This window comes from Sander lucioperca, chromosome 9, assembly GCF_008315115.2.
Source record: "Sander lucioperca isolate FBNREF2018 chromosome 9, SLUC_FBN_1.2, whole genome shotgun sequence".
NCBI classification, from domain to species: domain Eukaryota; kingdom Metazoa; phylum Chordata; class Actinopteri; order Perciformes; family Percidae; genus Sander; species Sander lucioperca.
The window spans coordinates 28,818,286-28,833,030 of NC_050181.1; the positions used below are offsets into that span (position 1 = coordinate 28,818,286).

Here is a 14,745-nt window from a genome sequence, read left to right on the forward strand (position 1 = left end):
ACTAAGAGCTTAAGTATTAATTAAGGAGCCATGTGTAACCACCAAATGTTAGCGCATTTGTTTATCTATGAACAAACACACATTCATGTTAGAGTGTCCCACTTTCCTCCATTTGCACTGATGGCAGCATTAGGAAGTAATTCTACAGGCTTAATCCACTTAAAATTAGAGGAGGTTTTTAAGGATTCTGTCTTAAGGGTGCCCTATAAAAAGGATACAAGTATAGGACTCAGGAGACTCTTTAAAAAGTACGAAGAATAGAAGTGGGTTCAACGGAAAGAGAAGATGGGATAGGATGAGTGTGTTACCATGTGAGCATATTCACCATTGTGTGGTGGTGAGTGTCCCTGTATACAGCAAGTTTTGATCTACTGCCCAAAAGCTTTTCTTCTTTCCTCTTCGCCTCCCCTCCCAGCAGATGTAAAAAATAATGACTTCAAATCAATGCAGGAGGAGAAGCAGAGGAAAGGAGGAGCAAAGAGAAAGACAATCCTGGAGCTGTTGGAGGAGTGCTGAGGCTAGCAGTGTCATGCCTGCCCTGACCATTACAAATCTATCAGCAATGATGAAGAGGGATGAAGTTCATATGTTGCAACTACATGTTTTTAACATTAAGGACCCTATCTTGCACCCAGCGCAGTGTAGCCCGACACAAGTGTCTTTGCTAGTTTAAGACCGACGCAGTGTCAACTTCCCGTCCAGCGCCCACGTCGTTTAAATAGCAAATGCACCTGCGCCCATCTGTGCGCCCATGGGCGTGCTGCTCTTACAGGGAGGTGTGTTCAGGTTCACGTGTTTTAGTGCATAGAATACTACAGTAAGCTATTGAAATAATAATTGTTGGCATGATTTTATAAATCATGTTTTAATGTTAAACATACTGTACATGTGGCACACTGAATCCTAATGGGCCAGTTAGCCTATAGGTAAGGTAGTCAATGTTTGTTTTTTCACAAATAAGCTGATTTCTTCTTGCTAAAGATATGTTGGATTAATGTTAAAATAAAAATTTTAATTGATTGCCATTGCACATACTACATCGTTGTTGCACAGTCTGCACTTAATCCATTCAGCCTCTTTTTTTTCTTGTGTTAAACAGCTATTTAGTATATATTTGTTTCTGTATTTAATTTATAATAATAAATATTAATAATAATGTTTTTATATATATATATATATATATATATATATGCACACCAACCACCAAGGCAAATTCCTTGCACGTACTTACTCGGCAATAAACCTTTTTCTGATTCTGATTATTTTCTCAGTGAATTCGTTGTTTTGTCTATAAAATGTCAGGAAATGGTGAAAAATGTCGCTCTGTGTTTCCCAAAGCCCAAGGTGACGTCCTCCAATGTCTTGTTTTGTCCACAACTCAAAGTTATTCAGTGTACTGTCACAGAGGAGAGAAGAAAATGCACATTCAATCAGATAATCTTTCTCTTTTTCTTCATCATATTATCCCACACCTGGCGACACAGAACGGGAGGGGCAAAATGTAATTAAGCCCGGTTGTGTTTGTTGTTTGAAAATACTCTTGATGACGGTCCGGAAGGACCGAAACGTTAGTTTTCTGTAAATAAACGGTGACGCTACAGCAAGAGCAGAGTGCAGGATTTTTTTTTTTTTCCTTTGTTCCTTTTCTTCATCAAAAATGAGTCAAACCGATGAATCAATTATCAAAATAGTTCATTCAATAGTTGACAACTAATCGATTGATCTTTGCAGCTCTTGCTGCAATCTTGGTATTATATACAGTCACTATTTTACACCTGTGTGACATTTCCAGTGAGTGCACTGTACACCAATGGGACAGTGTGTAAGCAGTGAGTAGCTGGGAGTGTGCGTATATCTCTCTGTATTATGGCACATTTCCATCAAGTCGTACATCTCACACAAAGAAAAGAGGAAAAAAAACAAGCCGTGCGACAGTGTGAAATGACTCGAGACCTGATGTATAGTGTTCTATATGTGCCCGAGGTTCTGTAAGTGGCAATGACGGGTGGGGTGTCGAGGGCTGAGGCTGAAGTGTCGGAGTGGAGAGGCGGAAGGAAGGAAGGAAGGAAGAAAAGCTGTTGAGCTGTGAGGGGCTAAAAAAAAAAAGAAAGTCCAGTCAAGTGATGGAAGTGCTGACAGGGACGGTGGAAATCAGTGCCTCATCACTATACTGACATACACGTCAATGTGCACATACAGACAGCAGGAGAGACTTTGATGAATACAAACATGAAGGCACACGCACGCACACATACACACACACACACACACACACACACGCACACACACACACACACACACACACACACACACACACACACACACAGTGATATTGATGCTGTCAAAGCAGACGATGGGGGATTCTTTTCTAGTTTAAACAGTGTGTGTGTATGTGCTGATGAAAAAAACACACTTTTTGTCCACACTACACCGATTGTGTTAGTGAACTAAGTTGCTTTTCTGAAGACCTCCAGTTGTTTGAGGTCAAACCAAGAAACACTTTGCGCCTGGGAAACTCTGACCAACCTGATTCCTACAGCTTTCTCTCTTTTTTTGAAAGGTGCTGGCTTTGTGCAGCTTATAACAAAAATATAGAAATGAAAAGACAAATGTCAAACACGTCTTGCAATACCTTAGGCAAGGAAAGTGAGAGAGATGGGTGATGGAAATCTCTGCTCTTCATTTCACACCTGCCGACCAAATGGAAATATTTCTCTTTTATTGCTCGCACATCTAATAGTGCCCGGGCAGGCAAAAAACGTCTGCAGAAAGATCTGAGTTGAGAGAAGAGGGTTCTTGACGGTAAAAAAAAAGGGACAAAATTCAAATGTCACCTAATCCTTTTCTCATAAAGTACCCGGAAAGGGATTCAGTCCAGCCCTTTGTTCTCTTGCTTTGTAACACCTTGAATGGGATGTTCTGTAAAACCACGGTAGGGTAATTGAAAAGGTATTTGACCCTCCATGGAATATTGTGCATATTGTTTCTTGTTTATATAAGCCCCCCCCCTCCCCCTCCCCCAACACACACACATGCAATATTTATGATGTTTAAAGTGCATGAACCTGGAAAAGAATCCTAACATTCACAAGAGTTTTCCACATTCAGTTAACTTCCCTGGGCTTCTCTCCCTAATTGACCGTTGGCTAAGCCCCTAGCCTGAAAAGCGATTGTCGAATCATAGCGTAGCAACTGTAACTAGGCACGGCAGGCCTGTCAAGCTTTTTTTTTTCAATTTCTCTGCATGTTGAAGCGGTGCAGTAAGAGCCACACTCTGTGTAGGAAGAGTGTGGTATAGGATAGGAGGGATGGGTAGCTTTCGCCCTCGATGTTTGCACACAACATTTTTTTTATGTAGCCATCAAGTGAATATTTGAACCCCCTCCCCGCCACTCCTTACAGCGTTTCTCGTTTGAAATGAGTCAGCTGGAAACATAAAAAAAAAGTCAGCCAGTCGTTTCCAACCATCTCATGAAGGTAATATCTGCCAGCTTCATTTCAGCTGAAAAAAGAGACGGTCGGTGCCTAGAAATGAGAAGAGAACAATTTCTACAAATCTGAACGACCCATTGTTGTTAGTTGTTGTTTGGTTAGAAGGACAAGATTTAAGGAACATGTTTGATGAATCGGCCCCCCGTATTCATTTTAAACTATATGTGTACTGGGCGAGTATGGGAAGCTTGACAGGCATAGCAAGAGTAACTAAGGGGACTGGGGCTTAGCGAACAGTCAATTATCTCGTAAGTCTTCCCATTAAATCCCTCATCTCCCAGCCTCCCCCAAACCTTCATTCAATACTGTCCACTCACCATCCTCCGTGGGCACGTAGACATTGAGGTAGAGGCAGTCCTCGCTCTGGTTCTGGATGTAACCCGCCGCCACGTCCAGGTTGTCTGTGAACCACACGGGCAGCATAATCTCCGGCAGCACGCCGTGGACGTTCTGAGGGCACACGGGGGCAAACTGGGTGGCGTTGCGGATCTCCTGCCAGGATCCCGGGGCTTCGGGCGGCTGAAAGCGGCGGTCGCCGATGGGTGCCGTGGCGTAGGGGACGCCCAGGTACTGCTCCACGGGGCCCAGGATCTCATTGTTTAAGTCCTTCTTGATGCCTCGGATCTTGCCGTAGTTGGTGGTGACTATGGGGTGTTTGGAAGGGTCTATCTTCTGGCTCGAGGCCAGGCTGAAGAGGAGGATGAGGCCTAGCACACCCATTAGGCACCAGTCTGTCATGAGACTAAGGGGCCGCGTCCTGGACAAAAAACTCCGCCGCCTTTGTTTACTCAGAGCAAGTGGAAGGGGGTACATGACTGGATTCATACTGTTCAGCCACCTGCTTCTAGTCTGTTTTGGAGCACTTGAGTCTTTTTTGGAGAGAATAGGGATTATGACCAACACTCTGGAAGGTAAAGCATAAGAGGGGGATTAAAAACAAAAGCAGGCAGACCCTGAAAGACTAAAAGGAGCTTTTACGGGGGTCTGATCAAGAGCGAAGGTGAGATGGAAGGCAAAGCAGTTGCTGGGGGAAAGAAAGGTCCTTGGGGTGCTGGAGAAAGGAGGCCGGGCCCCTCGGTGTGGGATGTCAGGTCAGTGTTGATTCTGAGCAACAAGGAGCCGAAACGCTTCCCCAGCCATGGTTCTGTTGCGTTCCATCCCTAGTGGTCTATCATCCAGATCATTTGATTGACGTTTCTTACAGCCGCTGAATTCTGCAGCATGAGACAGGGGGAAGGGGAGGGACGAGATATAAAAGGACAGCGACACATCCAGAGAAAAAAAAAATTAAATAAAAACAGAAAGAGAGAGGGGGGGGGAGGCAAAGGGGGGTGTGGGAGAGAGAAAGATAAGAGAAAGATTATAGTTTATCTGAAGCAGAAATATATTCCATTAAATGTTGTCAGCGCAACACTTCCCCTTCAAAAGTTGCCGAGTGAAAAATATTTCCTGAAATGAAAGCGGTGGAAATGAACTGACAGTATTGTTGAGATCAAGTACAAAAAAAAAAAAAAATTAAAGAAATAAAAAAGACTCATTTTGGGATCATTTCATGCGGCCATCAACGTGTTTCGCTTCACATCATTACATCACAGACGGAGAAGCGCAGTTCTCCGGCGTGTAGAGGAACTCAGGAAATGCAATCCTTGTGACCGCATTCTACCTCGCCTGGTTTTTGCAAGATTATCTAACCCGTGGAAATCGTCATGTTCTGTATACTCCATGTATTGAGTGCACATTGCTACACAACCCTCCCTATCTATTATGCATGAAAACCCTAAACTGTCCTGGTCTGACCTGCATCCCGAATCCCGCTGGGTGAACTGTGTTTAACCTGCCAGCTTAGCCCTAACACATTTCTGCAGATAATGTAGTGCAGCTGATGTAGTCACACCGCTATCATCAAGTCTTCCTCTAACAACACTGCAACTGATGCCTCAATACTTATGGTTATTAATTTCCTAAAGGCTTCAGTGCTGGTTCTGGAGATATAAAAGTACAGTAGAAAGCGTAGAGTCGAAGCAGAGTAGAGGCTAGAGATTAGGGTGAGCCGTTCACTGCCCAGTAGGGTTAAAAGTCAATAATGTGCGCCTGTAAGCAGCTTATAACAACCCGGGACACTTTTGGGCTACATGCAGAGCACAGAGACACACACAGTAAGCCTTAATTGACCCACACATGAATGAGTGTCCACACACTGTATACTCATTCATGTAATCTAATGTGAAAATGGGCAAATCCTCATGTAACAGACCCAGGCAGAAATGCACGAGGCATGGGTGAGATTATACCATAACATTGTTTGGTGGTGTTATGTAATGGTAAGGGGGCAAACACCCTGGCAGTAATGAAGACTGTACAGGAAAAACAAAGGAATCTCTTTTATGTTCACACAGCGACACACACACACACACACACACACACACACACACACACACACACACACACACACACACACACACACACACACACACACACACACACTATTTGCGTCTTATCTGATTTTTAAAATTCACCGTTACCTCTTTCTCCTTTCACGCTCTCTCTTGCTTTATCACCATGCCATAATTGTCCCATTTAAAGTCATCATTACCGCATTATTGCATCGCCTGCACCCACTGAAGCGCCTCTGTGTTTTTTTGTTGTCTTTTTTTTCCTATTCTCCCACTGCCAATAAAGCCATTTGAATTTGAAAGTATGGGAGTTGAGTGCCCTGAGGCAAGACGGCAGATAATTAGAGTATATAGGCTGATGAGCAGGCGAGCGCTCTCACTCACACTGATGTAAGACATACAAATAAGAAGGCTCATTCATGTAATAATAAAAGGTTCTTATGTACCGTACAACAAGCAATTTGAGAGGAAGATGTGCTTGCAGGGGGGGTGGGGGGGGGTGGTAAAAACACATTTGTGTCCTCTCAGAAAGTGGTAATTGCCAGCGAGTCCGTAAAATCTGCAATCTTTTGTCATCATTGTCTTCTTTTGGCACAGTGCGTTCAGCCTAAATATATTGGTGCCCGCCTTTTGTTCCTCTGAGTGTGGACTTTGTTGTTCTACCCACACGCCCATGTGTGTGTGTGTGTGTGTGTGTGTGTGTGTGTCTGCGAGTGTACCCTCTCACAGAGAAGCAGGCAGCAAGATGTGTGCTCTAATTAAACCATAGAGAGTCTAGAGGCCGGCCGGCTTTGCGCTGCGCGCAGGGACGAGCGCTCCACCCACCCACCCACACACACACACACACACACACACACACACACACACACACACACACATTTACCATTAAACTTTCATCCTTCAAAACACATAAAAGAGACTGGGAGATAGAAGGCCAGAGATGAAGGCAGAGAAATAAAGGAGCAGGGATAGTGAGAGACAAATCAGAGATGAGAAGTGAGTATGTAGATGGAGAGGAAACAGGTCCTGGTGTTAATGAAAAGCTCCTCTCTGGTGAGTAGAGATCCTTCAGAGTGCTTGAGTAAGAGCCACATGTGGCGCTGCTTCACTGACCCTGGGGCCTCTTAGAGAAGTGGACATCTAAAAGATTCCCATCCTAAGGCCCACGGAGGGGGCCAACTGGACTGCTCTCGCCCTAAACCTGCACCTCAAGTCTGGGCAGGCACAGAGGCCAGCAGAAGCCCACACAAGCCAGAATCCTTGGGAAAAATCCAAGGCTCTGGCAGGCGTGAGTGTGCCTGGAGGGACCTTCAGATTTTCGGGGTGCATCGAGTGTTTAATTGCTAATTGGCTCAATTAGAAGGCCTAATTAGTCCAGCTTCGCTGTGAGCAGTAGGGGAGCTTAAGTGATTGATGAAGCAGAGCTGGAGAGACAAAGTGGGGACTGATGGGAGAAGAGCTGAGCATGGACACTCCATACAGACATACAGGATAGATACAGTATATACACTGGAGTGTGTGTGGTATTTGGAGTGTAAGTAGCATACACTATCAGACTGACTTAAAGGAATGGGTTCTCCCGAAACACTGTATCTCCGGGCATTCGCGCAGCACTATCACACACATGCACACTCGTCCATGTTTTTCCTCAAACACCGAGAGAAAAGGAGAGAGAAGTAGAGAGAAGGAGGGGGGAGGGGGGAAACCACACGGGTCGTCCAGTGGCAGACCATCAGTGTAATCCTCATCTTTCCCTGCACCTGCCCTCTCTCACTCGATGCTTCTCATCTAAATGTGTTCCACCGAAAAACCTCTGGAGGACAAAACAATACAAAGGATTCTATTTTCAATTTTTTCACTAAGCCCGTTTACTGCAGGCTGTACTGCTACAGGGCTGGGCGACGCTGTATACAATTGAGGATGAGCACAAAAACATGCAAAACAATGGTGAAAATGTTTTCCATGACCAAACATTATTCAAATTGGGTACAAACTGGGCCTTTAGCAAACATTTCTATCCACAGCAACGCACAATCTGCAAGCAGCGAGGTGTCCGGCGCCATGTTAAGGACACTCAGACCTGCAAGCTCTTGCTCTCATAGACCGCTGTGCCGTTCATCATTTAGAGACGGCGTGGTCAAACTAGGACCTAAGGCTGTTAGCCAGAACCCAACCTGTTAGACACTTTAATCTGCCACACACAACTCTAAGTGATAAAATTTTGTTGCTTAATATGTTAACCTGAAATGTCTCCAGTCTGTTAACAAATTCCAATAGACGGTGCGGTAATTGTCTTATTATTAGGCCCACGGCTAGGCTGTAACAATGTCACCATTGCTCAGTACAGTCAATATCCACTCTGCTGCTGCAAAAAAAGAAAGGAATGCTGTGTAAAAGAGGAGTCGACGGCGAATTCTGAGCATATAACACAGAATGGACAGCTAAAGACTTCTCAGTAAGGTGGAGAAGAAAGCAGGATGACTGATCTGTCAGAATCTGTTGAAGAGTACAACATCATACACCATTTTCCCAGCACCTAAACTAAAAGGGAAATAGGGAGCTTAATGTCTGGTATATGTCTGAGTACTCCTGCTTTAGATATACTTAAAGGAATAGCTCGGCATTTTGGGAAACTCTTGCTCCATTTTTTTTGCAGAGGGGTAGATTAGAAGATATTACTGTTGTATCCGTATGATTAATATGCGCTCAGCCAAGAAATAGTGCAGCATATAACCACCAGAAAAAACGCAATATGTCTTTTCTACACTTATCACACAGATATGAAATGTTAATAGTGAGCTTTAGAGGTGCTGGTAGGTAATCCCCTGTTCCAGTGTTTATGCTAAGCTAAGATAAACTAGCTGTCAAACTTATTTGGCCACTAGGGGGCAGGGGAAACAATCTCTGAGCACAGCATTGACATATTATCATCAGTTGATATGGCAACGTTGTTAGCAAACAGTAGCCTAATTACTAGGGCTGGGTATAGGTAATTAATACCTTTAAAGCTTTAGTGCGTAACTTTTAGATTAATAAACGTCCGTTACATTTAAGCCAATGCCAAATGAGTTGTTACAAAGCTAATTAAGACTTTCATTTTCAGAAAACTCTCTCTGTATTTCTCAGCATGGCTGTGTTTAGAAATTGTTGTCGTCCGGCGACTTTCCCGCACAGAAACTCGAGTGAAGATTATTACCTCTTCTGAAGAGTCCATCATGTTTTTTTTAATCCTCCGTGTCCTCCTTGGCTACTAGCAACTGCGTGGAGGAGGGGTGGGGGCGCGTGCGCGATCACGGAAAGGCTTGTGTCATGTTAATGCAACAACAGTGGTGTTGTCATTACTTAGAATTCCTCGTGGGGGCGATAGAAACTACGCACTATAGCGTTAAGGTATCGGCCGAAATATCCCAGTCGCAAGTAGTATCAAAAGGTTGCCAGTCAAACGATAAATGCATCTGATCCTTTTTGTACCAACGTTTAGAAAAAAATGACTATTTGTATGTTTTGGTCAAAGCCAATCACTGCAAGGGTTCTTCAATTTAATATGACGTGTGATTGGCCCACTACCAGAGCAGCTAGCAACTCAATGCTTCCATTCATATGATGGTTATTGAATGATAATAAAGGTATCAGATGAAGTACTCTATTGGTATCTGTATCACCCTACGAATAACATATCCAGATGGACAGATATTAATCTTCTCATGTACCTCTTGTCAAATCGAAAAGGCATTTTACACAAAATGTCAAACTATTTCTTTAAAGTAAAGGAACATGAAACACACCTAACTGACAGTCCCAGCTACGTTTTAGAATATACTGCATAATAGATAATGGATAATTGGATTGCATTACACTTTGCAGGTTTTTTTTTTTTTTTTTTACTATTGTGCCTTTCTCTTGTGTACGTGTGAACATTTTCTCCCTCATTAATTACAACATTGTCTCGCCAGAGATCATATTCCACAGATTATTAATTGTCCTTTATTCTGCGGATCTCTACTTCAAAACTGACACCAGACTTTGATGTTGTTGCCATGACATGGAGAGCTGCTTCACTGCTCATATTAAAGAAAAGAATTAGATAAAGTGCTTATGATTCCATGTTTTTTTAACAGCAGGACCACATTGTTATCTTTAATTGCTGTGAGGAGTGTTCAGCACCACTTCAATGTGCTGTGACAAAGGCTTCCTCCAATTAACCTGCCGTTAATCTTCCATGTGAAGGCCATGTCTCTGCTCAGGGTGACTGCAGTGTGATCACTGAATGTGATTGAAACTGCACCTCATTTGGAAAAGGAAATAAGCATTGTTCCTTTATGTTTCTAAAGTCTGCGTGTGGATTTGGATTAGATGAAGTTGTGTAATTAACTCATGTATAAATCAAACAGGAAATGGTGATTTGTGGAACATAGTTTGATGCTTGAGCCTTTTCATATCCTACTATACTCGTATAGGTTTTGCATTTGGCTCTTCTGCTGGACTTTACAACAAAGTAAGACGTGGTTTATGAGTGCCGGTACCGATATTAACACATTAAAGATAAACCTTCTTTTCAGTCAACAAAAGAAGCCAACTTTCTCAAATGTTAAATGCTGCCCTAACACAGCAGAATTACAAGACCAAGGTTGAATTAAGAGTTTTGATTTGAATGAAGAACCATTTGATTAAAGAATACGTAAAGACAAGTACAAATCTGATCAGAGATCAAGGTTTTCACAGATCCAAAAGAGACTCTTGGAAAAAACCTACCAGAACCTGAACATTAACACAAAAACAAACAGCTTTAATTAAAAAAAAATTAACAATACTAATTCCTACTGTATTGGACCAAGATCCAAAACAGACCCATGGAAAATCTACCCAAACTCAACCTGCAACATTACTTTTTTTTGAAAAAAGGTACTAAAGGACCATCAGAACCAGACAGAAATATACCCAAAGAAAAATAGACCTAACCCAAAATACAGTGGACCCAAACACAACTTATAACAGAACACTCCATCATTTAATAAGCAGACCAATATAAATTCATCACTTCAGAGAACGCGGGTTTCTCTTGCAATGATTATGACACACCAACACATTCTACTCACATCGCGTCAAAAAGCAACGCTTGGTCAGGTGCCTTTGGCGTTTGTAATTGACGTAAAAAGTCTCCGTTAGCGTCATATTTAGACGCTCTGGGTCGGGACTCATGGCGTCGCTATTTGACGCTCTCGGGACTCGCGTCTAGCCTTTGGCGTCATATTTAGACGCACTTGGTCGGGACTCTAGGTGTCACTTTTTGATGCTCTGGGTCCTGTGTTTTTTGACCCATCCACCACCACAACCAACCTCCCTACGCGGAGTATCGGTCTTTCATACTACTCACTACCGCTGACGCTCTAAATACTACATCATGTAACAGCGCCGTGGTCGAGCTGTTGCTCCGCCCGGTGCGTCCCATACAGACGCTAAAGGGGGATTTTTGCGTCGGTATCTGACACTAAGAGCCACTGGCCAAGTGTCAGTATTTTACGAGTTGGGCGTGAGAACGTGTTGGACACACCATTTGATCAGAGTTGTTAACTCAGGTATTAGAGTATAGTAAAACGTTGGCCTGAACTCCTGGCTATAGAACAGAACCCAACCTGGACCCAGTTACACTGAACACATTTTGGACTCATGTCCTTGGTTTTTCAGTTACAGGGAACCAGGAGGACCAGTGAAGACCTATACCAAACCTTCAGTGACAACTTACTTGACAATACTCTGTGCTACTGATACATTTTGGTCGGTATGGTAACATATCATGCTGTACTCTTCTCTGCTGTCTGTTTTTCTCAATACACACACGACTGTTCACTTGGTTTGTGGCTCTTTTGCTCAAATGTTTCCCTAGTTTTCCTCCAGTGGACAAATCAGCCTGGAGATCGCAGTCTCAGAATCGAATCCATCACCATTCTGCCACATAGCTTACCGAGCACAATCTAAATCCCACCAAAACCAATTCCACCCAATTTTACTCCAATACAGCCGCAGAACCACCCACTAAGTCCTCGCCTGTAATTGCTTGCCACCTCTCCCTCCGTTTTGTGTTTCCAGTCAGTCTGTCAGAGCACTGGGTTCAACTTAATGATAGATAATAACCTGACTTCACCAGCCTGGTGGTGCAGGAATTCAGTGCGTGAAGGGTGCTGGACGGATGAGGTCCAGAGAAACTGCCTTATCTTGAGGGTCAGGAGGAAGAAAGACAGACCAGCAGACAAATGAAGACGAATCAAAGCAGCTGCATGAACAAAGTGCCTGTGTGGAGCTACGCCGGTGAACGCACAAGAAGCAAGAACGCATAGGCTACAGCACATTTACCATGTCAGCTAAGCACAAACACACAAATATACCCACGCATACAAATACATTAGGCTCATTATCATCTCAAGGCGTTCAAGGTCTGACGGTATTTGAATCAGCTCATTTGTTTTTACATTTGCTAATTAATACATCAAGGCTGAGACATGAAAATTGGACATTTGAACGTCAATATGTCCTTGTGACTGTGTGTATATTTGTCCGTATGCACGTATCCGCGTATATATATATATATATATATATATATATATATGTGGGTCAAAGACGTGGCATGTCAATTATGGTGTCCAAAGCATATTCACAATGCAAAAGATAAATATTAATTTTAAAAAACTACATTATATTACTCAACTCTCCCCTCTTTACTCACTTTAATAGGTATTTATTGCAAAAAAATAAAATTCAAAGAGCTGTTGAGCTCAGAAGTACCAAACTGTCCCTCCTGGGTAACGTCCGGGCTTAAAATCTAAGTATAAAAATGTGGCAAAAATGTCAAAAATAATAATAAGAGCATTAATTATCTACTTTGGCATAATTGTGTCGATGTTTGCAGTGATACCTACAAATATAGTAACAATGCTACCCTTATTTAAAATGTTACTCAAGAAATACTTTTGTCCTTACTTTTGGATTTCCCTAATGTCCTTCCTGGGTAACAGACCTTAAAATCCATAAATTACCCATAATGCAATTGCATAGTCATGAAATATGATATTACATCATAAAGAAGATTATGGAGGACCCCAAAACATCTGGAGAGTTTAGTAATTCTCTCTTAAAAAAGTTTAATTTTGCTTTTTCGGTCACTGGTGAACTATGTCCAAAAATCATGTGTCTTTCTGGATAACGCTAATAAAACATATTTGATGTTTTGATATTTAAAAAAATGCCTATTTCATGTGAAATATGGCATTAACGTTTTAAAGGCTAAGATATATTTTAGCTGAGTATGCCATGTTTGACAGAGTTTTGGTGGGAAAATCATGTTTTTGTCCTTCCTGGATAACAGTTTGTCCTTCCTGGATAACAAAGATCTTCTGTTACCCAGGACATGTCCTCTGTTATCCAGATTGGAGTCCAGTTTTTTTATTAGTATTTATCACGTTTCAAGCATTGTGTTGATAATGTTAGATTATATTAATAAAATAATATGTATTTCTTTAATCTTTTATGGCATTTTTGCATTATATCATTCCTGGCTAACGGGATGTCATCCCGAGTAACAATGACACAGTCAAGTGTGTAAACTCAGATTTTCATGGTATATTACACAATCATGTTTTCCTCAGTTGAGTATACAATAATAACCTGATAACCTTTACTGTAAAAAATTTTAAGACTTCTTTCATCATTTTTCTGTTTTTGGCATGGAATATTGTGTGACCAAAATCAAACGATGAGCCCATTTAATTATAAATACCCAAATATATCATATTAATTGTGTTAAAAACTTAGTTTTTTTGAACAGTGTGCGTTTGATTAGCTGTAACTATGGATATGCCTAAACATTTATATGCTAAAAAGGTAGACATTTAAATATTTTTTAAATCCATTCCCGTTACCCAGGAAGGACATTTTTCATGGAATAAATCACATGATTCATCAAAAAAAAGAAATTGCATTTCTAAATTAAATTCCTGTTGTTGAGATGTATATAGAACACTCTAATGAAAATAGAAATTGCTTGAGTTGGCATTTTTTGACACTTTCATTTATTTTCAAATTTTAAATCCTTATTCGTCTTTGACCCATATATATATACAGTATATTTATGCAAAAATGTGAAGTTGTTTGGAGTTTGTCCGTATGTCCGTGCTATCGGTGTGCGCTTTTATCTGCCGTCAGTTTGATGTGTTGATCGTAAAGTAATTTTGAGGGCATGGTAGAGTGGATGCTGAGTGGTTGAACAGAAAAAGGGCCGTTTTATCTCTGCAGATGCCACATTAATGCCAAGAGATGGGGCGGACATAAGTGTGAATGTGTGTGTGTGTGTGTGTGTGTGTGTGTGTGTGTTTGTATGTTTTCCGTCCTGCTGACAGCCTATATGTGGGCTCCGAATAGAAAAGAGCCGGCGGCCAGGTCAGTGCTCACTCTGGCTCTTGTCAATGCCTTATTATTTATTATTTGTCAGCCCTCCATCTCTCTCTCTCTCGGGCCAGAGTTCAACACATAGCTGAAGGGAGGATGTATGTTAGGAAGATGGAGACATACAGTGCTGCTCATAAGTATTCATACCCATGCTAAAGTTGACTAAAAAAAGGAATAAAAAAATCATCTTTTGGAAATTGATCTTAATGCCTTAATTAAAAAAATGAGGAAAAATCCGACCTTTTAAGGACACCAATTTTTTTTGTGAATGAATAATGTATTGTAAATAAATAAATGTTCTTCCTTAAAATACAGGGGCCATACTTATACATACCCCTATGTTAAATTCCCATAGAGGAAGGCAGATTTTTATTTTTAAAGGCCAGTTATTTCATGGATCCAGGATACTATGCATCCTGAT

General features: G+C 41.8%; 1 protein-coding gene across 3 annotated transcripts in view; it reads right to left on the reverse strand.

The window, feature by feature from the left end:
- nlgn2a (neuroligin 2a) overlaps nt 1-14,745 on the reverse strand; it is a 218,390-nt gene that overhangs the window by 133,748 nt on the left and 69,897 nt on the right. For all 3 annotated transcript variants that reach the window (XM_036005502.1, XM_031288526.2, XM_031288525.2), the window contains exon 2: nt 3,810-4,706. In XM_036005502.1, the coding sequence (XP_035861395.1) occupies nt 3,810-4,317 (508 nt within the window). In that variant the 5' untranslated portion in view covers nt 4,318-4,706. The remainder of the gene's footprint in view (nt 1-3,809; nt 4,707-14,745) is intronic.